The 22,705-nt window shown below is 53.6% G+C and overlaps 1 protein-coding gene across 2 annotated transcripts in view; it reads right to left on the bottom strand.

Annotated features, from left to right (window-relative positions):
* The window catches only part of SLC6A2 (solute carrier family 6 member 2), a 47,591-nt gene extending 24,964 nt beyond the window's left edge, over positions 1-22,627 (bottom strand). Inside the window, exons 1-4 of one of the 2 annotated variants that reach the window (XM_032324927.1) lie at positions 22,536-22,627; positions 21,793-22,117; positions 10,355-10,486; positions 8,235-8,472 (exon numbers count right to left, since the gene is read on the bottom strand). In XM_032324927.1, the coding sequence (XP_032180818.1) occupies positions 8,235-8,472; positions 10,355-10,486; positions 21,793-22,066 (644 nt within the window). In that variant the 5' untranslated portion in view covers positions 22,067-22,117; positions 22,536-22,627. Of the gene's footprint in view, positions 1-8,234; positions 8,473-10,354; positions 10,487-21,792; positions 22,118-22,327; positions 22,420-22,535 lie in introns of those variants that run through there. The other variant, XM_032324926.1, reaches the window with a different exon arrangement.
* Between the last annotated feature and the right edge of the window lie 78 nt (positions 22,628-22,705).

Here is a 22,705-nt window from a genome sequence, read left to right as displayed (position 1 = left end):
GCTGTGTGACCCACAAAGGCCCACGTACCCCCGCCCCAAACGGCTCCCATCCCTGAGGCCCCCCGGCCAGACGCTGTGGCTTTAAACTTCTCCACATCAGCTGCCCCATGCAATCAGCTTCTGTGTGTGCCCACCCCCAATCCTGCCTCCTGGTCTGCTACCAACATCCCCACCCTTGCAGCCGTGTCCCAGACCAGATGCACGGTCTCTTCCCCCTGGACTGGTACAGATGTCTCCCCGCCTCCCCACTACCCAGTCTCTCTGCGACCCCTTAATATAGTCTGGGCTGCTATAGAACCATCGGTCAGATGTGTCCTTCTAATCTGTCACTGTCCCAACCCGTGAGTCCTCAAACGGTCCCTATCACCTCCAACAGCGGTTGTCCTCGCTGGGGGCAGTTTTGACCCCGCCTCCCCAGGGCTGCTCGGCAATGTCTGGGTTGTCCCATCTGGAGTGGAGGGAGATGCTGCTCCTGTCTCATGGGCAGAGGCCAGAGATGTTACCAAACATCCCAAGTGCACAGAGAAGCTCTGCCCCAACAGAGAATTTCCTAGCCCGTAATGCTAAAACTGTGGTGGTTATGAAATGCTGGTTTAAAGGATAAAAACATAAGCCTTCCAGAACCTGAGGCCTTTCCTAATTGTCCTCTGCCTAGTGCACCCCCTGTCTCACCACACCCTGCCCTGGGCTCCTGGCCATGGCCAGTCACTGTCATTTCTCCATCATCTGAAGCTCTTGTTGCTCTGGGGCTTGGAACTTTCTGTTCCCTTTCATCTAGAACACACTTCCTGACCCAATTTGTCTGCCTGGCTAGTGTTAGCTCAAAATGATGCCCTGACAGGCTCTTATCCTATGCTCTGAGAGAAAGACAGAAAGATAGAAGTTGGGGGGGGGGGAGAAGGAGGGGGAGAAGGAAGGGGAGGAAGAGGGGAGGAGCAGGGCGAGGGGGAGGAGGAGGAAGAGCTGGGGGAGGGGGAAGAGAAGGAGGAGGAGGAGTTGAACAGAGGGTGGGCCTATCCAAAAAGACAGAGAACCTAGACCAGGTGAGGAACCCGCCCAACTCTTCATTCTGCTTTTTCATTGTTTTATGGGCTGAGGGTTGAAGGGTGGCACCAACCATTTGGCCCATTCGACTATTAAAATAGTGATAAAAAGGGGTGACTGGGTGGCTCAGTGAGTTAAAGCCTTTGTCTTCAGCTCAGGTCATGATCTCAGGGTCCTGGGATCGAGCCCCGCATCGGGCTCTCTGCTCAGCGGGGAGCCTGCTTCCCTTCCTCTCTCTCTGCCTGCCTCTCCACCTACTTGTGATCTCTGTCTGTCAAATAAATAAATAAAAAAAATCTTGTAAAAAAAATGATGATAAAAGGGACTGGAGCAACTCTACTTGGCCTGAAATGTGCTAAAATGATGTCAGTGTCCAGCTGGAGGGACAGTGTCCCGTTGGAAGGCCCCCACGTGCATGTGAAGTCCACATTCAGGTTTTCGGGGCTTGTTTAGATATTTGCCAGGGAAAAGGCCAGACTCTTGAGCTGATTCCCAGGAAAGGAAATGTGAACCTAGGCTCTCCCCAGCAGGCCCAAGCCTCAGGGCTTAGCACAAGGAACTGGGGTTTATTGTACTTTTCCAGCAGTTTAATGAAAATGAATCATCATAAAGTATATGGTCCAGGCTTTCCGAAGTCAGTGGGCCAAATGGGCTCAGTTTCTTCCTTGACATTTGAGCCCAGAGGGTTAGCCCCGGGGGCCCACGGGGACTTCTCTGCCCCACCTGGAACAGGCAGGGGGTAGACATTTTCTGTCTCCCGAGCACGTTCACCAGGAGTGCCCTTTTACAGATAAAGTTAGAGCACTGGGCTTTCTTTTTAGCCGGATGCTTGGCTTCAGGCCTGGGGCCTGGGGAAAGTATCGGTTTTATTCCCTTGGATGGTGTTTTCAATCCATCAGCCTAAATGAGTGCAAGATGACAACCAAATCAACCAGCAGGCTCTGGGGAAAGAGAAAAAAAGGACCTGGCCTCCTCAGCGTTGGCACTGGGAGTCCTCGCTGCCTCTACAGACTGAGATGGGCCAACTCTTATGAAGCAGAAACACTGAGACAAAAGGGCCATGTGCCATTAAAAAAAAAAATAAAAATCCAGTAGCAGCTCCTGCCTCAGTGACTTCGAGGTGCACAGAAGACAGCTCGAGGTGAGAAAAGTGAGCCTTGGAACTTGAGACAGTGAGTTCCCTGAGTTCTAGACTCCACTGTCTCATGTTCTGTCCGGAGAGACTCCCACACGCACATCCTGAAGGGACGGAGGAGGAAGACAGGAGAGCCTTGGCCCAGACCCCATGGGCTGGGATCCCAGCTCTGCCGCTTCCCTAAAAACATGACCTGCCACCTTCTTATCTGTGAGACAGGCGTAATTTCCACCTCCACCGTGTCTGCAAACCAAGTGGGGCTTGGGTGGGAAGAGAGCCTGGCGTGCACTGTGCAGGGAAGCTTGCAGGGGTAGGACCCGGGGGTGAGCCCTGCAGAGCACAGAGCTGCCAAAAGAGTCCCAGAGGCTGCTCCCTACTGCAGGCCTCCTGTCCCCAAGCCCCACTCATGGAAGAACACCATCTTCCTCCACGGTAACCTGTTCACAGCTGAGCCACGCCTGGAAGAAGTCTAGGGCTGTGGCTGAAGTGATCCGGGTCTCAAAACCCAACTGGCTTCTCTCCCTCCTGCTGGGCCGGGGTGGGGGTGGGGTCTCCGCTGGGGCTGACGTGCTGGCCACTTAGACGCACACCGCAGAGGAACCAAATAATGACTAGATTGGAGCCCACTGACACTATCCTTTTCCATTTTAATTTACAAGGAAGAGGATGGCCAAGAGCAAAAAGAAAAATCATGCCTTTCTCTTCGCATGAGATGGCAATGGGCAGAGCGAGGAGCCGGTGGCCTGTATCTGCAGCACCCTCAGCCCATCCTCCTCAGCTGCCTCCTGGTCCAAACCGCACTCATGAACTACAGGCGCCTAATACCTCCACCTGCAAGCTTCTGGAAGGTTCTGGAATTTTCTGAGGCCCCACTCCTCAGAAGAAGTCCAAAGGAGGTCCTCGATGTCCCATGATAGGACACTGTTGGGATATCAGCCTGAACCGGGAAGAATCTTGCTCTGTCTGAGACAGGAAGGCAGAGTGGCTCTGATATCAGAGGCTCCCCAGGAGCTGTTCATAAGAGTCCCCAGGCCCTGGCTGCACCCAGACCCACGAAATCAGGGCCTCTGGGTGCAAGGTCAAGGCATCTGTGTGTTTTAAAGCTCTCCACGTGGGTTCTGAATCACTGTCCTGGATGGGGAACTTGGCCTTTCCTTCCACTTCGGATGCCAGCCGTAATGTGCATGACCCTGGCCAAGTCATTTCCTGCGTGGGCCCGTTCCCTCATGTGTAGAACAAGAACAATTCCAGACCACAGTGCTCCGGATGAAAAGCCGCGGCATGCAACAACGGGGGGCATAATTGAAACCAGACAAATATGAGTTGTGACTAGGACGACGTTTCTGAATGAAAACGACCGTTGATAATGGCGAGAATGCAGAACAAGCCCGCGATGAGGAGAATGGCGGGCCGTGGGTTTCACTGACTGGCAAGGTTGGCGCTGGGGTGCACTGAGGGGAAGAGTCACAGAAACCTCATGGGGTGGAGGTGAGGCTTCCACCGAAGTCATGCATACAAGGATGTCAGCAGAAAGCTGAACGTGTGTGGGGAGCAATGAGCTGTTCATGGGACATTGAGGGAGACAGGAAGGATGTAGCAGCAAGGCTTTGAATCTGATGACCATGATGGACTCTATCCCCCCAAATTCTGAAACGTACATAGTTTTGCATGTACCAGCTGGAAATCCATAGGAAACACAGAGGGAATTAGGATGCAGGGCAGGGACCCTTAGCAAATTTGCTGTGAGAACTCATGGAGGGGTCAGTTTGGGTCCCGAGCCCCTAATTCTCCTGAGCCCCAGAAGGCGGCAGACTTTCCAGAGGCCCCTTTTAACCAAACTGTATCTCCTTGGCTTCACCGTCCTGAGATCGCAGGGATGGAAACTGGCCCAAAGGGATCCCAGTCTCCAGATAAACGGGACTCACTCCCAGGTCCTTGGGGTAGAGAATCCATCAGACTGACAGATGCTAGTCCTAGTCTTTTGTCTTTTTTGAAGCTATCTTTTCTCCTCCTCTGGACCTCAACTGCCCAAGGGGATAGCCACCAGCCTCATGCAGCTCTTTAAAGGTAAGTTGACGAAAATTACATAGCATTTAAAAATGTAACTTTTCGGTCACACTGGTCACATTTCCACGGCTCCTCTGGCCACAAGTGGCTCCTTCACTGAATTACATAGATAGAGAACCTCTCTAGACCAGGAGTCAGCAAACCACAGCCCCCAAGCCAAATCCAGGCTGTGGCCTGAGAGTTAAAAATGGTTTTTATCTTTTGAAAGGCTAAAAGGAAGCAAAGCAGAATAGGCAAGAGACATAGAAGGCCCTCAAAGTCCCAAATATTTGCCATCTGGTCTTTCATAGAACAGTTTGCCACACCTATTCCAGACCACGTACACCCTGAGTGAGATCCCAGTGGCATTTCCCTACCCCACGCCATGGCTTGTAACAGGATTTCCCACCTACCTGCTGACTTTCGTGTAGAGATTGCTAAAGCAGGCCTCCCTCCCAGCACCCCCCCGCCCAGGAATAAACACGGTCCATGTGCTCCATTCCCAAGAGCCCGCCATGCAAACATTGTCCACTGGGTGGCCTAAGACAGGCCTCAAGCCGTAAAAGGATGGATGAGAGGATTACAGGATTCAAGGGAACCACAAGATAAATGTCGACGGTTCTGGATATAAAATAAAATGAAAAAATAATAAAAAATAAAATAACCACCCATGAGTCCATACGGACAGAAATGAGTGAATGAGGACACGCAGATCCAACCCACCACAAGCTCTCAGAACCTCATTCCTGCTGGAGTGACTATCAAAAAATAAGACGTTACAAGAGCTGGTGAGCCTGGAGACAAGGAAGCCCTTGTGCCCTGAGGGAGGGGACACAAACGGGTGTAGCCACTGTGGGAAACAGTACGGAGACTCCTCAAAAAGTTAAAAACAGGGGTGCCTGGGTGGCTCGGTCGGTGAAGCATCTGGCTTCGGCTCGGGTCATGATTATGGAGTCCTGGATGGTCTCCCTTTGACCCTTCCTCTGCTCATGCTCTGTCTCTCTCTGTCAAATAAATAAAATCTTTTTTTTTATAAAAAGCTAAAAATAGAACTATCCTGTGACCCAGCAATTCCACTGCTGGGTACTTATCTGGAGGCAGTGGAAACACTAAGTCAGAAAGATACCTGCGTCCCTATGCTCACTGCAGCTCTGTTTATGAGAGTCAAGACATGGAAACAAGACATCCACGGACATGTGAATGTGTAAGAATGATGGAGTGTGTGTGTGTGTGTGTGTGTGTGTGTGTCCATGTGCGGGGGCAGGGAGAGAAAGTCACACATGCACGTGCGTGTGCGTGTGCGTGCGCACGCGCACACACACACACACACACACACACACACACACACACACTATGGTATCTCTATACACAATATTCAGCCATGAAAAGGAAGGAAATCCTACCATTTGGGACAATGTGGACAGACCTTAAGGGCATTCTGCTAAGTGAAATAAGTCAGGGGGCACCTGAGTGGCTCAGTGGGTTAAAGCCTCTGCCTTCAGCTCAGATCATGATCCCAGGATCCTGGGATCGAGTCCCACATCAGGTTCTCTGCTCAGCGGGGAGCCTGCTTTCTCCTCTCTCTGCCTGCCTCTCTGCCTACTTGTGATCGCTGTCTGTCAAATAAATAAATAAAGTATTTTTTTAAAAAAAGAGAAATAAGTCAGGCAGAGAAAGACAAATGCCATATGATCCCACTTATATGTGGAACCTACATTAAAAAACAAAAAAAACAGGGATGCCTGGATGGCTGAGTTGGTTAAGCCGCTGCCTTCGGCTCAGGTCATGATCCCAGGATTCTGGAATCGAGTCCTGCATCCTGCTCCTTGTCCAACAGGGAGCCTGCTTCTCTCTCTGCCTCTGCCTGCCACTCTGTGTGCTTCTGGTTGCTCTCACTGACAAATAAATAAATAAAATCTTAAAACACACACACACACACACACACACACACACACACACACACAAAACCCCAAACCCATAGATAAAGAAGATGAACTAGTAGTTGCCAGAGGCGGGGGGGGGCGGGGGCAAACAGGGTGAGGGGAGTCAAAAGAGACAAAGTTCCAACTCTAAAATAAGTAAGTCCTGGGAATGCCACACACAGCGTGACAGTTAACAACACTGTCCTGTAAATTTGAAAGTTGCCAAGAGAGTAGATCTTAACAGGTTCTCATCATAAAGGAAAAAAAAATTGTAATTATGTGTGGTGATGGATGTCCACTGAACTTATTGTAGTCATCGTTTTGCAATGTATACATGTTTCAAATTGCTATACACCTGAAATTCACATAATGTTTTATGTTCATGGTATCTCAAAAAAAAAAGAATTTGTAAGTGATCTAATGAATGAATACAGGGGGAAAAGGGATAAGTCTTCCTTACAGAAGAATTCCAACCCATTAATCTAGACGGAATGATGGGAATAGAAAAATTGCAATGAGACCAATGCTATCATAACCATCTTTGCTTGCAAGAATCACTGAGGGGTGCTCGAGAATTGTGGGTCGGAGGATGTCGAGAAACAAAATATTTGGATAACCTCAAGTGGCTTGGGGAAGACACTTGTGAATGACAAAAGAAATAATGCTGTCTCCACCCAGAAGGGAGCTGGCTGCTCCCATCTTAGCCAAGCAATCACGGTTAACGCCCCTGGTAATGAGAGACTGGCATCACGTACCCCCATGCCGCCCCAGCACGGAGCTCCGGGAAGGACGCAGCATCTTCCCTCCAGGATTCTCGTCCAAAATGCCTAAGCTCAGTTGAACCAGGAGAAAACAGCAAACCAGTCTACACGGAGGGCGCCTTTATAGAATCACTGACCGCTACTCTTCACAAGGGTCAAGGTCACAACACTCAAGGAAAGACCAAAGAATTCCCACAGTCTGGAGACTAAGGGGAAGCAGATCCTGGGCTAGAAAAGGACACGAGTGGGAAAACTGATGAATTAAAAAAAAAAAAAAAGTTCTGTAGCAGGTGAATTAACAGCACAGGAACATTCATTTTCTGATTTCACTCCTGGCATTCTGGTTCTATAAGGTGTCAGGTGGGTGGAGGGCATATGAGAGTTTCAGGGGTTACTTTTATAACTTTCTGTGTCTAAAATGATGTCAGGGAGCACCTGGGTGGCTCAGTGGGTTAAAGCCTCTGCTTTCGGGTCATGATCCCAGGGTCCTAGGATTGAGCCCCGCATTGGGCTCTCTGCTCAGCAGGGAGCCTGCTTCCCTCTCTCTGCCTGCCTCTCTGCCTGCTTGTGATCTCCGTCTACCAAATAAATAAATAAAATCTTTAAAATAAAATAAAATAAAATAAAATGATGTCAGTATCTAAAGTGACTTTTTAAAAAAGATGTTCTGTCTTCTATCACCAGTCAGTGACTCTCATGCACACATGGTCCAAATGCTTCCCCCGAGCTGCTCACGGTTGACTTGCCTCCCGCCTCCCAAATTTCACACACCAACTCCAGCTCCTTGCCCCGCCGGAATCCCCAAGTGACAGCTTCAGGATCCGTTCCACTGGGGTTCGAGCTACAGCGCCATCGGCTGAGCCTTTTTAGATGTTCCCTTGGCTGGCTTCATCTGTTCTCTTGTCACCTCCTCAGAGAAGCCCTCCCAGACCACAGGAGCAAATGCTCCTTCCCCTTCACCTCCCTAACCATCTCTATCTACCACATACCTGGTTTTGGTTCCTTAAGAGCACTTACACTCCCGAAAATATATTTCATTTCCTGAAGGGCACATCGACTCTCTCAAACTTTCTTGCTTTCCTGCCTGCCGACCTGGGCACTTTTCCCCAGCCCTGTTGTCCCCTGCCAGAACCCAGGGTCCGTCACTGTCCCGTCCATGGCCAGATCTTCAGCTCCTAGCAGGTGCTGGCTGCCCAACATATCCCAGACAGCACGGCTGGGGTGTCCCTTCCTGTCTCGGGGTGTTTCCTTAGCCTTGGGCCCAGGTCCGGCCCAGCACAGGGGTTGGTGTGCCCATGTGAGTAGGACACGCGGCCGATGACTTACTCATAGAACTCTGCTGCGGGCGTGAACTTGTACTTGGAGTACTTGGTGTGGTTGCCCAGCACGGAGCCGTTGAGGAGCTTGGGGTCGGTGCAGTTGGGGCTGTTCCAGGAATGGCCGCAGTCAGTCCAGGGCAGCTTGAGGGTGAAGGAGGAGAAGAGGTAGTAGAGCGACCAAGCGATGATGACGTTGTAGTAGAAACCGACGTAGATGGCGATGAGGATCACGGCATAGCCCACTCCTGTGTGGGGGGCACAGCGAGGTCAGGAGGGGGCTGCCCCCGGCCCCGTCCCAGAGCCACTCACATCTCCTGGGGAGCCAGCTCCAACCACGGCACGACCCAACCCCTCTGCCTCTCCTTCTTGGCAGCCCCCCACCCATACACCCTGGGAACCCACCAGCCCTTCGCCCGAGTGCCCTCTCTCGCCCCTAGGGCCCCTCGGTTTCCTCATCAGGCCGGCCAGGAGTGCTAGGCCCTCACTGCCCCAAGGGAGCAGCCAGAGTGTAAGTACTGGAGTGGACAGAGGTATTGGAGTGTGAGTACCCCGGGTCCCTCACCCCTGGGGCAGAGTAACAGTGAGGTCCACTAATACTCTCTCCCCGTGGGGTGAGCCACTGGTGCACAGTGGAACGGGCTTGATGACACACCCTTTATTGGCTGACTTGCCTTCTCTGTGCCCTAACAGTCCTTCCTAGAATCACCTCCCAAAATAACTCCCCACACAAATCCTTGTCTCAGTACCTGCTTCTGGGGAACCCCAAACAAACTCCCTGATTAGCACTGGCCCTGCTTTCAACCATCTGCTTTGTGCATGTGCCAATGCCACCCTCCTGAATGTATAAGAAGCTCCCCGTGGGCTAGCTAGTTCTAGGCTTTTGCCTAGGGTAGAGTTTCTTTTTCTGTCTGTGCAGCATTGCTTTAAGAAAGTTGCCTTAAGCATTCTTAGTATGTGAGGTTTGGGTTGAGGCTAATCCCTCACGTCCTTGACTTAGCTATAGGCGCATGCTTCAGACCTGGCCATTTAGAGTTCTGCTAGCCCAGAGCCACAAGGATCAGTTGATAGATGGGTCTATGACTCAAGTAAAACCAATGAGAGTCCTCTCTGGGAACTTTAAAGATGATAGAAGGTGTTTTTTATTTATTGTGTCACTGTTAAACTTGGTAGGAGGTCAAATTGTTGCTGATGGCCAGTTTTGCTGGTACCTGAGAAGAATATGCCTGAGATGGATGCTAATGCTGACTTCAGATGGACAGAGGTGGAGAGAAATTCCAGGTAATCTTATTCAAGCACTTGGATCAAGCTGCACCTGAAGCTGGCACAAAACTCTTGGACTTTACTCTTTACTGTATCATAAGCCAATGAGTTCTCTTCTACATTGAAGTCATTTTGAGTGGGATTTCTGGAAACTAAACAATACTAACCAATACACATGTCTTACAAGCCTCTTGCACCAGCCTGTGTCTACCTCAGGGCTGAGTACAGAGAAGGGGGTTCGAGACACATATAAACTGAGAAGAGGTGCATGGAAATCATACCGGCCCTCAGTGTCATCTGGGCCCTGGTCACTAACCAGTGCTTGGGAGGCTCTAGTTCTGGCTCCATGCCCTTCTCATGAAGGTACAGGAGCCAAGAAAGGCCAGTTGCTATGGCTACTTTCTCCAGATGTGCTCCAAGTCCCAAATGTAAGCAGGCCTCATCACCTCTCCCAGCTGTGATCAGTCAGTGGTGGCTGCTGGATCCAAGATGGTGTGACAGGTTTCTAGCTGAGCCTGGAAAGGCCCACGAGCAGCTTACCACATCTCTGCCATGAGAGCATGAGTGGAGAGGAGCTGGGTACTTGTGACTTTGCATAAAAATTTCCCACGTGGAAAACAGACACCCCCTGCTCACTCAGCAGTAGAAGTGGGACTGGTCTCCAAGAGTCTAGACTTTCTAGGCTAAGATCTTCCTGACACACCCAGGGCTCTCCCTATAACACTGAACAGTGGGTGCCCTTGACCTCCCCCCATACTGGCCTCAGAGAGCCGCTCTACTTCAGATCCCACCTCTGGAGCACTTTCTCCAAGGGCCCCCAGGGCAAACTTGTGGGTGATCTTGAACTCCCCCAGACCCACGCTTTACCTTTGAAGAATGGGCATATCTTCCACACCGTGGCCGCTCCTTCTCGGTTGTACTGGCCCAGGGCCAGTTCCATGTAGAACAGAGGCATCCCGGCGATGATGAGGAACAGTGTGTATGGAATCAGAAAGGCACCTGGAGGACACAGAGGCAGCACGTGACCTCCCCGGAGCCCTGCCCAGCCTTGCGCCTGCCCCTCAGGGTGCCTGGATCCACATTTCCAGAACCTCAGGGTCCTTGTTTCCCAGGTCCCTGGCCACTTCCCCAGGGGTGCTTGGCACATAAATACAGTGACACAAAGCCACGAATACAGATCATCGTCACACTGATGGCAACTGTGGGGGCACCAAGAAGAACCATCAGTCATGCTAATGAGGTTCTGTGGGCCAAGCAGTAAAATCTGGCTTCATCAAAGCAGAACAGGCTAGTTTCTTGCAGGATTCTTCCAGCCTTTGATACCCAGGCAGAGAGTATGCCATGAGGATGCTAAGAGGTACAGCCTTTACCCAATTCCTGCAACCGCAGAACACTTCCTTGCCCAAACCGTCGCTCTGGGGGAGGCCAATCGCCCCAAAGCCTCCTGGGAGAGGTCAGAAAATGGTGATCAGAGAGGGGGAGAGACGTGCCCACCTATGACTGAGTTTCTAATTTGTCTCATTTTCAGTTCCCAGGGGGCTTTCCCAAACACAATCTCACTGGATTCTTAGTTTCACTACGAGACATCATCAGACAGGGTCACTATGTCACTATGTCAGAGGAAACTGAGGGCAGAGTTGAAACAGGTCTTGTTGGCGTTGCTGGTCAGTGACAGAAGCAGGATTCACATTCAAGTCTTTCGGACCCATGAGGCTCACTCCCCCTGTGACAGGCAGCTGAGGGGACCCAAACCCCGGAGCAAGTCTCTGACCAGGGAAGGAGCCCACCTGGGGCACAGCAGAAACTAGAGGGGGGGCCCTGGCAAGGAAAGGGTAGCGACTCATCCCTGGGAGAGTTCCCAGTGGGATGAGCCACGGTCAAGTTTCAGAGATGACCCTCCACGAGGTGAGCTCACGGGGCTCTGACGCTGTGAGGTGACTCACCGGGATACGCGCCGTGTCAGCCCCAGCTACAAGCGGGATCGATGCAAAATGCCAACTCCTTTTCCTGACGCAGCTGGAGGTGGCCGGGCCAGATCCACACTCATCTCGGCCTCTGGCCTTTGGCTGAGATGCCGTAACCTTGGAAACGAAACGCTCTCTGGCCCACCCATACCAGCAAAGTGCAGAAACTGGGAAATATTTCCTGACGGTAGCATGAGGACTAGAACGTCCTGGGCTGCGTTCCAGGCACTTTCCAGGCAAGGTCTCATTCCATCTTCACACCAGCGCTAAGCTGCAGAGATGATTACCATCTCGATTTTACAGAGGATTACGGCGAAGTCACATGGCACCCCGGGTCAAACGCGCTCAGCGACTCAGACCGTCATTCTCCATTTTCTTCCCAGGGTTTCTCCTGAGGAAGCCCAGGGCTCTAGAGGACAAAGCACGAAGTGCTGTAGCAAGAGATGGCCCAGCATGGTGGGCACAGGAAAGAAACTGCCAGAAAGTGAGTACCTCCTATGTATCGAGTCGGCACTGGGCATTGGACATATGGGATCCCGTCTACCTTACCCAGAAAAATCTGAGGTGGCACCTGATAGACCCCTTTTTCAGAGGAGAGAATGAAGGCTTGGGGAAATCAAGTGACTTGACCAAAGTCACCCAGCCAGTCAGGGGTGGATCTGGGATTCGGGTCAAGGTCTGCCTGCCTTCAGAGCTCCAGAGCCATTCCCAAGATATTTTGCAGATTCCAGAACATTCCAGCCTCAGTGAAGACCATGAGACTGAACAGGGTCTTAGAGGGGAGTGTTCTGTGTTCTGAGCCTGGGGGTCTGGAGCCAGCTTAGACCATCTAGTCTGTTGGTCATACCCACCCTCTATCCCCTGCTCCACGCCTGAATTCCCTGCAATGCCCAGACGCCCACCTCTCTCGTGCCCTGCTCAGTCCCTACTGTCGAACTCCACCCCTGCCCCTCTCCCACACAGAGAGGGCTGATCTAGCACCTGAGCTCACGTCTGTCCACGGTGGGAAAAAATCCCAGTGGGGGCGGTGATGCTGATGGTGGTAGCTGGTGACAGTGACACTGGCGAGCACCTGTCATCTGTAAGCCACACACTAATTATTCACGTAAAACCATCCCTGAGAGAGTCACCAGTATCTTGTCCAGACTAGGAAATAGGCAGCTGGGCTTCCAACCTGGATCTCTTTGTGCCCCGCTCTGCCTTTGGCCACCCGCTACTGCCCTTGGGAGACCACAGCCAGAGAGGAGGGGAAATAGAGCTATCCGACAGTTGAACAGGACAGGTCTGAAGACCTAAGTCAGTGGCCCACGGGACAGTGGGGAAGGAAAAAGTTGGGAATCACGGCTTAGATCTCCACCCTGTGGTTCGCTGCTGACAACAAGACATTCTTTTCTATAACAAAAGGGAACAAGCAACGTCAACCAGATAACCAGGTGTCTCACCTGGGAGAGTTTTCTCAACTCTTAAACCTCTGGCTGGCCCCTGCCAATGAGATTGCCTAGGCTGGGATGTGTTTTCTCTTGTGCTTGGCTGGGAATCCAGCAAGAGAGAGAAGGAGGGAAGATGATGGGTCTGCACCGACCTGAGGCTCCTCTCTGAATGTGTCTAATGTGGACCAGCCACTGAGTTGGGAGCAAACAGCCCAAGAACACTCCAGAATGATGGAACAGCTGAGTGTGGCTAAAACCCAGAAAGCTGCTTGGTGGCTGGTACCGTCTTCTCCAAGAAGACACTAACCAGCTAGATGACCCAAACCCCTTTGCAGAAGGATCCGGAGGCAGCTGGGGCAGAGCTGAAGAGCGGGAAAGGGATTTCCGGGGTGACTGAGGTAAGCTGAGGAGGCCTTTCTTAGAAATAGGCCTGCAGCAGCTCCTGGGAAACAGGCTGGATTGCACATTTTCTAGAAGTTACTGTCCTGCAAGGTCTATACCACCACACTCCCACAGGCCTGCTACACACTCATATATGGTACTATCTGCAGCAAACAGCCTTGCACGAGGCCCCAAGAGCAGAGAACCTCAGGGGCCACAAGCCCACAATCTTGTCTTGATTCTTGAATGCTCTTTGCAGGTGCTGGTGTGCAGACCTGGAGAAATGCCTACAGGGCATGCCTCCTGAGCCTTCAGCACCTATGCATGGACACAGATGCACACCTGTGCACACTCATGAGCTTCCTTCGCACTGACACCCACAAACACATGGGGGAAAATAACTGTCAGCTGTAAACAGGTCATCTGGCCTTCGGATGAATTTTGTAAGGAAAACATCTGCCCCATCACCTCTAGCCCAGTGCACACTCCCTGACACCCCACCACTACATGGGAAACCCTACTGGTCACAGAGAGGCTCTGGAATCTTCTGTGCCAATGAAAAGTCCTCAGGTAGGGAAGCCCCATGGTCACTAAGTTCCAAGTGGGAAGCACTGGGGCCGATGAGGAGGGCAAATGAGGAGGAGCTCAGGAAAGGGGAGAGAATGCCTACAGGGGGCTCAGCTAGAGGTGGGAGGGCTCAGGCTTGCAGAGGATTTGGAGTAGGGTGCGGAGAGTGTGATAAGGGAGGGGCTGCAGGAAGGAGAGGAGGGCCCCCGAGACCTAGCTGAATCCGCTTCCCAGCCTGCTGGGGGCCAGATTCCTCCTACTCTGCCTTCTGGCCACACCTTGATATACCAAGAAGTGAAAACCCACAAACCTATTTCCCGGGTGCGTGTAGCCGAGATAAGGATGGTCACTGCCTGTGGCTCTCACCAGATCTGCATGAAAACCCTGGTCCGTGCTGAGACTCAGTTTTGTGCCCCTTTCCTGAACACCACAAAGGCATAGCAAACATAAGGTGTGAGAAAGGGTGAGATTTCTGTAGGAGACCGTGCTGCTCCCTGCTGGTGCGCGGGTGGGGTCGGGGGCAAGAGTACACATGGAGATCTATACCCATGTGTATAGATCACATGGGTATAGATCAACACGACACATCAGGCCATGCCTTTTAAATCAAACATGCTCTGTCTCCACAGCTAGACTTTCACGACGGTTCTATTACAAGGCTCCTCTGCCCTCCTATAGCCCTGCAAGGCGCATGATAACCTAGGGGGAGCCGCATTTGCCCGCGCCCTCCTTCTTCTCCCCCTCAGCACTGTCCAACGACATGCAAGACCTTTTGCACACACATGTGGACTCCTGCATCCACATGACTAAACTCTGTCCACACCCCTGCAGACAACGGGGCCCCCGGCCTCCCCTTGAACTTGGGCCCTGCACCCCTGCAGCAAGACAACACAACAGGTGGGAGGTAGGAGGTCCACGCAGACCCAGAAGGGGGTTGGGGCATTTTTACAGGGAAATCCAGGGTCTGGGTACCTGGAGTGGTGGTATTGGGGGAGGATCTCTCAGCCCTGGCCTCAGTTGAGAAGGAGAGGAGGGCCAGATGGGGCTCTCTGAAGCACAGCGCCCAGGGCAGACCCCCTGTGACATAAGATATTTGGTCTCTGCTCCAGATTCCTGACACAGAGCTCTTAAAAACCTCTCAGTTTTCTGCGGGGGGTGGGGGGGTCGTGGCAGGGAGAATGACAGGAGTGTCTTACACAGAGCTCCTAAATCCCTTGGAATTTTTCCGGGTGATAGGAGGACCTTTGGTTCTAATGAGACAATTTTGGGGGGAGTCCCCAGAAAGGCCAGACCCTGATTACAAGCTTGGAACTTTCAGCCTCCCTCAGCCTCCAACCTCTGGGACAGAAAGCCAGGCTGGAGATAAAGCTGATATCAATGACGCCCATGTGATGGAGTTTCCATAAAGATCTCTGAGCTACAGAACTCGGAAAACCTGCGGGTTGATGAACACACGCACGTGCCAGGAGGATGGCCCATCCCAACTCTGGGAGGGTGGAAGCTCCTGGAAACTCTTCCAGACCTCGCCCCTCGGACCTCCTCATCGGGCTTCTCCCTGGCACCCTCTCGCATACCCGTTGTCACAGGCTGGAGAATGTATGTCATTGCTTCCCAGAGTTCTAGGAGCTGCCATAGCCGATGACTGCACCTGACCAGAGAACCAGGTGACAGCGGGACACCTTGCCAGGCATGGGAAGTGGGAGGGGTCTTGCGGGACTGAGCCTGAACCCGGGGGGGGGGGGGGGGGGGGTCTGCTAACTCCAGGTGGGCCCCCAGCTGGGGTCTGGAGAGTTGGAGCACTGGCTCATATGGGAAAGCACGGAGGACAGGCTACGTGTCACCGGTTTGCTGGGATAACTGGCGATGATGGAGGAGAAGCCAGTACCTGGCACTTAGGGGGTGCTCTGAGTATGCGAATCGTGCCCTGCCATCACTCAGGGCCGCGCATGCGCAACGCCCCTCTGCAAACTGGAAATCGCGTTGACCATCACCCTTGGGAGTTGAGGGTCCTTCCCAGAGCACAACCTTGAATGCCTGCTGGAGGCTCCCCAGCACGGAGGGGCTTTGAGGCAGTCCCTTGGCGCCTCGTGTCCCCGTCCCAAGGGAGGCTGGCTACTCCCCTGCACCCAAACAAGAGTGTGGTCCACAAGCAGGAATGGGGTCAAGGGTTCTCCCAGGCCACCGCCAGCCCATGACCACAAAGGGCTCCCACAGAAGCCCCTCAGAAATGAAGGACCTGCTCCCCCACGGCTAGCACTTGCTCAGCCCTCAGGCATCAGGCCCCTGGCAACTGCCTCAGTTGAAGACAGCCACGGTACCCAAGGCCATGTCCCCTTCCCAAAGCACCTGTATCCACTAACCAGCTGCCACTGGGGCATAGCCCTGGCCTCCTCACCTCAACTCAGGACATGTCTGGGGGGGCCATCCTGGTCTCCGAGTTCCCCCACGGTCAGCTGAGGCTTTGCTGAACCTGGTGGTCAACCTCTCCATCTGGCCAGCACTGCTTTTTCCCTTTCCCTCAATCCCTACCCCACAGCCTCCCCTTTCCGCCTTCCTTCTGGCCTGAGAGCCACCGAGAACAAAACAGATCGGTCTTGTCTAAAGCGATGCTTTGCGCACCAGGTGTTCGCCTGAACATCCCCTCTGAGCCTTTGCCAGCTAAACAGCTGGCTTCGTGTGGCCACTCCTCTAGGGAAAACCTCCAGTTCTTATACTAAACCAAGCCCAGATCTTCAAGTTTGTCAACACAGACACCGTCCAGGGTAGGGTATTGGAACCATGGGGCGATGCCTTGTGGTTCCTCCTCCCCCAGACTGATCTTCTTTTTAGGAGCCTTAAGGACCACTGTAGGCCCCTTCCTACTGGCCTCGGGATCCCCCAGTGGAGTCTTGCAGCCCTGGACTCCTGCCTTTCAGGCGGGAGCATGGGTGCACACACCTGCAGACGCTCCTGCCGCTCCAGGAGTGGGCTCCCCGCAGAGCGATCTACACATTCCAGCTGACCTCTGAGCTGACCTTGGCTTTGAGACCAGGGGACACCCCAAGCAAGGAAACATGCCCACATCCTGATAGATGGACACCACTGGCCCCTTTCAGGAGGGCTCTGGGGGGTGCAATTCAGGAAACCTGGAGTTGGGGCTACTCCTCCCCATGTGAAAATCCTCCTTCCGCTATCACCTTTACAGGATCTGACCTGGTTTTTATTAATGAAGCTGGGCTTTCCCTAGAGCTCCTTGAAGGTTGGGGTTTCCCAATCTCGGTCCTGGTCTCTTGAAAATGAACAAAAAAGGATGCTGGATGCTGGATGCTGGATGCTGAGAACTACATTTTGGAAGGAAATGCTGCCCACAAAGAACAGTGGAACTCATCTCCCCCGTTTGGGATATAAGACTTCCAATAACAGAATCCAAGATGATGTTAACTTCTAGGATAGCTGCCCTAGACTATGGGGAATTGTCTTTCGCTCATCTCTGTGTTCCTGGCATATGGTGGGCATGTTGGAAATGCTTTCTCGTGCAGAAAGTGGCTCCCAGCGGTGACTCATGTGGAGGGTGCAGCTAATGAAGGCCCCAGGGCCTTCCTCTACTTGTATTGTGACCTAATCCTTACTTGGGCAGTTGGGTCTGGGACCACAGCAAAGGGTGTAACATTTATCCCCGTGAAATCCCATCTTGCTAGAAACAGCTTCTTTAGGCCTTTTTGGCTAGATCAGAGCAATGAGCCTCATTCATGCTGATGACCCCAGGTTCCAGACTCAGCTCTAGTCCCTAATGAGCACCAACTAGTTCCTGCAGACTTATCTGTGGGAGGCCCCGTGCACTTGAGCTGAACGATCCGTGCCAGGCTTGGCAAGCCCAGGGTGTAGGTGGACTCCTGTAGTCAGGCTGGATGTGAGGGCACCGAGTTTACAAACCTCTGACCTCAGCACCAGCCACCATTTCACATTCAGCCTCCAGAAGCCCAGATATTTTGGCCAAGAGGGTTCCCACTCCCATATAAGCTATGGGTACCTGAGACCCTCAGTGTACTAAGGAAGGGAGAAGAACCCTATTCAGGACCAGAACAACATGTCCGGTGCAGGAATGTTAATCCCCATCTTCCAGGTGAGCAAAGAGCAGTGGGGGGAGGTTACACTCTTAGAACCCAGAGCAGAGCCTGGCTCTTGATTCTTGATTCCCTGGGCCGAGGTATGCCTGCTGTCCAGCCTGACTCCCCTTCCTTAATCTCCTCCTAGAATCGATTCTGTTCCTTCGAAACTCAGGACCATACCGGACTCCCGGGTCTAGCCTGTGGTTAAAAATCAACAAACACTAACAACAACAGGAAGAGGTCCATTTAATGGCCCCTTCTATGTGCCAGACACTATTTTGAGAGTTTTGCTTACGTCACGGACATCATCATCCTGCCGGAAGGTAGACGCTTTCTCCTTCTCTGCACAAGGAAACTGAGGCCTGGAGAGGATGAGTCCAGGGCTCCATTTCCAGGAGGTGTTGGGCTCAGATTCAAACCTGGGTGTGTCTGAGCCCAGAGACCATGTGTCTGACAGCACAGCACTCATCTCAAACAGAAGCAGCCCTTGCAAGACCCCTTTCCTGGCAAGGAAGGCTGACACAGAGACCCAGACAGTCTGCCCACACCTCTCCGGGGACCAGCCCAGGCCAGGCCCAAGACCACAGGTGCAGGGGAGATTCTAGCCCCCTGAAAATAGCTCCCATGTCCTCGCACTGTCTCTCTGTTTGAGAATTTCCAAGACTGGCTTCCCCTGTTGGTAGCCTCCCACACGTGTGCGTCCCTGCAGCTGGCCTCTGGGAAGATGTTCAGACAGGCTGATCGTTCCCAGGAATTTATTCAGAAAGTATTAGCCGGGGGCTGAAACAATTGGCACCTTTGTCATTTCACAATATGCTCCAGTGTACGCCAGCGTGCACAGCCAAATGTGGAGGTTACCATGTTCAGACTGGCACCAGAAGATCACCCGGGCTAGTAAATAACAGGGCAGGGGGCATCCTGGCTTGGGCGTAATGCTGAGCCAGGTCATCGCAGAAGTATAGGTCTTGGGGGGGGGGGGGGTCATCGAAGCTCCTCTCCCACTGTAATGGGGAACTTGGGCTGAGAGAGGGGCTGGGCCACACCCAGGAAACAGAGCTGGGATTCAAACTTGGGTCTTTGGGCTGCTTCCACAATTACAGGAGACCCACCTGCTAACCTGCTGGCCCATCTCTGAATTATGGTTAAGAACGGATGCCCAAGGAGCAGCCAGGAGAGCTCAGAAGGGATGAAACTCCAAAGGGGCCAAGCTGAGCTCCCCCAAAGGGCTAGGGGGTAGTTTAGAAGAGGAGCTGCCTTCGAGTCTGAAATGGAGGGAGAGGCTGCACGGCTTCCTTGGGTCAACCATGGACATGGTGGCCAGTAATGGAAATTCACTGATACAACTTTCCCACCTCTTAATCTGGCATTCAAGGTCTCCAGGGCTGGGCCCTGGCATGCCTCTCTGCCCTTATCTCTGCTGGCTTGCCCTCCCGCCAGCCCGCACTCCTAGTCTCTGAGATGATCTCATGTGCATTCTCGAACAACAAGGATGCCTCCTACTGTCTCAAGGCTTATCCATGCACTTCCCATCCCGAAGGGCTGAGCTCTGAGGACTGTCCACCTTCCTGTCTTTCCCAAGCAGCCCCTCCTCAGGCCTTTAGAGCACCTGCCACCTCTCCCATCCGTTTCCCACATCATCAAACTGTGGTTAAGGAACAGCAGAAGCTGGGGCCATCCTCCCTGTCTGGCTTTCCACGAGCCTTATATCACACGATCCTATCCTCACCCTCTGAGGTGAAAACCATTCTTTCCACTTGACAGATGAAGACACTGAGGCAGGAGAGGTCACCCCGAGTCCAGCTGGCAGAAGTTGGAACCTGGGACTCCACAGTCAAGGTCCCCGGACCTCTAGCCTGCTGGCCCCATCCGACCAGCATGAGCTCCCTCTCTTGGTCAGTTACTGCCGGGGGTTCCCGCTGTCTGATCATTCCATTCAGTAGAAGTCTGTTGGGTACCTTCTACCGCATTCCTAGGATCTGGACCTTATTTTGAGCCTTTGGAATAGAAGCAGGAAAAAGCCAGTCTATGCTCTCGGTGTGTCCTGCCCCCATCTGTTTGGGTAACGACCACACAAAGTGATAAATAACCAAACAGCTCAGGTGCGTGATATGCAGGGTTAGCGGACCAAGGAGATTCCCACCCAGTTTGCCTAAAAATTGGAACCTGTGGCAAAGTGGCTGAGTTTGTGTGCTCCCCCCTCCCCGTGTATCACCGTGCATGCAGCAGGCGTTCACGGCTGGTGGCAATGGCTGCGGGAGTGCAGTGGCAGTGGAAGTTCAAGAATATTCATCTAGCCGATGTGTCCAACTGACCATTTGGGGGACTTTTAGTTTCAACCAACACTTATAATGGGAAATGGCGTGTAGTGGCGTGACACTTTTGATAACAAAAGCCCCTGGCAGGCAGAAGTGGTGAGGAATACACATAGGGGGTCCCTCCGGAATCGAGCATCATGCTTCACGTCGGGAAGAAGCCAAGAATTATTGCTGATGCATGAGAGGGCCTCCTGCTGTGTAGGGACATACAGTCTTGGACGGCCCCTGAGGACATGCCGGATGGTTCATCTCAGAGTCCATCTTTCATTCGTCATCTCCCCACCCACTAAAAAACACACGGAATCTGCCTTTCCTCCCTCCCTGGGTCCAAAGGGCCTGAATTCTCTTAGCCAACCAGAGACTCTGGAAAGGCTACAGCAGCCAACCATGGAAGAGCGTTACCCTTTCCCACGTCTCCACTGGAGTGAGGGTCCAGAGCAAACGCTGAAGCCAACAGCTGGCTCCCAGACTCGATGGGACCGGTCCCGAGCTTTCCCTCTACCTGGTTCCAAACCCTCCCCCTGCCTGCCTCTGACCATTCAGAGTCATGAGCTAGAGCCCCCGCCAGGCAGGATGAACCCGTGGATAGAGAGAAGTTTCCAGAGCGGGACCGGACCCTCTTTGCCAACTTCTTCCTCCCTATCATTTTCCCAGGGAACCCCTGAACTCATTCTAGCAAGGGGCACAGGACTGGGGTGGTTTGGGCACAAGAAGGAGCTGGGGTCTTAAGACCTTGTGTCCTGCCCCCCCAATCCCCCTTTTCCAGGGCTCTGCCCTTGGACTGGGCCATCTTGACTCGCATCCCAGGCAGGTAGATTATCTGTCACTGGGCTCAGGATGGGGAGAGAGCCTGGTTGTTTCCACTGGAGTTTTCTCCAGGCCCCTCTTCCACTCCACCCTTCATCATGGCCAGGACTCCAGGAGGTAAAGGTTTCATCCCTATCAACGGGACATCCTGCCTCGAGGATCAGGCCACACTACCTAGTCTATGCACTCTGGTGCCTCCAGCAACACAACCCCCATCCTGAGAGAGGAGTTCCTTCTGACACTAGCTTCTCTATGTGTGTCTCTGTTCCAGAGTCTTTGTCCCCAAGAGGGCAGGGCCCCCCAGGGGCCTTCGGAGAGCCCACATCCTCTCTTCCTTTTTGGCCCAGAGGTCCCTGCCCCAAGGCTCAGAGTGCTGGAATTAGGGTCCTTGTGTGCCTGGTTGTCACATTCCGTGCACTTCTGGTGCCCCTTCCAGAGCTCTCCAGATCTCTGCCTCTCTTCCTGTGAACCATCAAAAGATCAATGCTTCTCACCCAACGTAGGGTCCCGGTTTCTGTCCTTCCACCCATGCGTCTATTACTGTCCAGCAGCAAGCCTCCACTTCCCTTTTCAACCGGGAACTGCACTCCTTTTTCCAGGAACCCTGACCAGACCCTTGCTGCGCTCCAGGCTCGCTCGCGTGCTGCCTCTACTCCCGCGCGTCCCAGCTCCTCCATCCCAGCCCCTCTCCCAGCCACCGCTGAGGACAGGGAGCCTCCCAAGTCCACACTCCCAGCCCATCAAGGGGCTCACCACCACCGTTCTTGTAGCAGAGGTAGGGGAAGCGCCACACGTTGGCGAGGTCCACCGCGAAGCCTATCACCGACAGCAGGAAGTCGATCTTCTTGCCCCAGGTCTCCCGGGGCTGCTCGTCGCCAGCGCGGGACGCCAGGAGACACTGGACGCCGTTGCGCTCTTTCACCACCAGCAGCTCCGCGGCTTTGCGCCCTTGCATGGGCTGCTCGGGCCCCGGGTCCGCCCCGCTGCTCTCGGGCTGCACCTGCGGCTTCATCCGCGCCAAAAGCATGAGTGCGGTTGGCGAGGGGAACGTCACCGGCACTGGGAGCACGCCGAGGTTCTGCGTGGATGAAAGGAAAAGATGCGGTCACTAGGCCATCCCGCCCTGCTTGCGCCTCCTGAGACCTCCCGGGTGCGCGGAGACACAGCGGCCAGTGCACACTGGGCGGACGCGGGGTTCTCCAAAACGGGAGCGCGTCTGTTGGGGAAAAAATTGAAACAGTGGGAGTGGTGCGAGGACCTGAGACGGTACTGAGAGGTGGAGACTGACACTGTCCGCCCCGTGGGTCCGGCCCAGGACCCCGCAGCGCTTCCCTCATTCGCCCGCTCCCTCTCGCCCCCAAATGGTGGGGCTGGGACACGCGGAGGCTGAGGTTCCCCAGGGGCGGGGACCCTACTAGTGCCGTTTGCTGCTTCCTGTCCCCCAGCTCGGATGGGTGCCGCCTCCAGCAGCCCCAGGAGCCTCCCCGGACACTCACCTTTCTGCACGTCAAACTCGCGGGCGCTCTCGCTCTGCGCACGCAGCCGGGGCCTCCCCGGAACACTTCGGCCGGGCGGCTCGCAGGGCTCACTCACGTGTCCGGCAGCGCCGCGATCCCGGGTGCCCCGCCTGGCCGCCGCGGGCTGTGGGGCGCGGGCCGGGGCTGGG

This window comes from Mustela erminea, chromosome 19 (assembly GCF_009829155.1).
Source record: "Mustela erminea isolate mMusErm1 chromosome 19, mMusErm1.Pri, whole genome shotgun sequence".
Classification (NCBI taxonomy): Eukaryota; Metazoa; Chordata; class Mammalia; order Carnivora; family Mustelidae; genus Mustela; species Mustela erminea.
The sequence above is the reverse complement of the archived record's forward strand: the minus strand, read 5'-3'. Positions and strand labels throughout refer to the sequence as shown.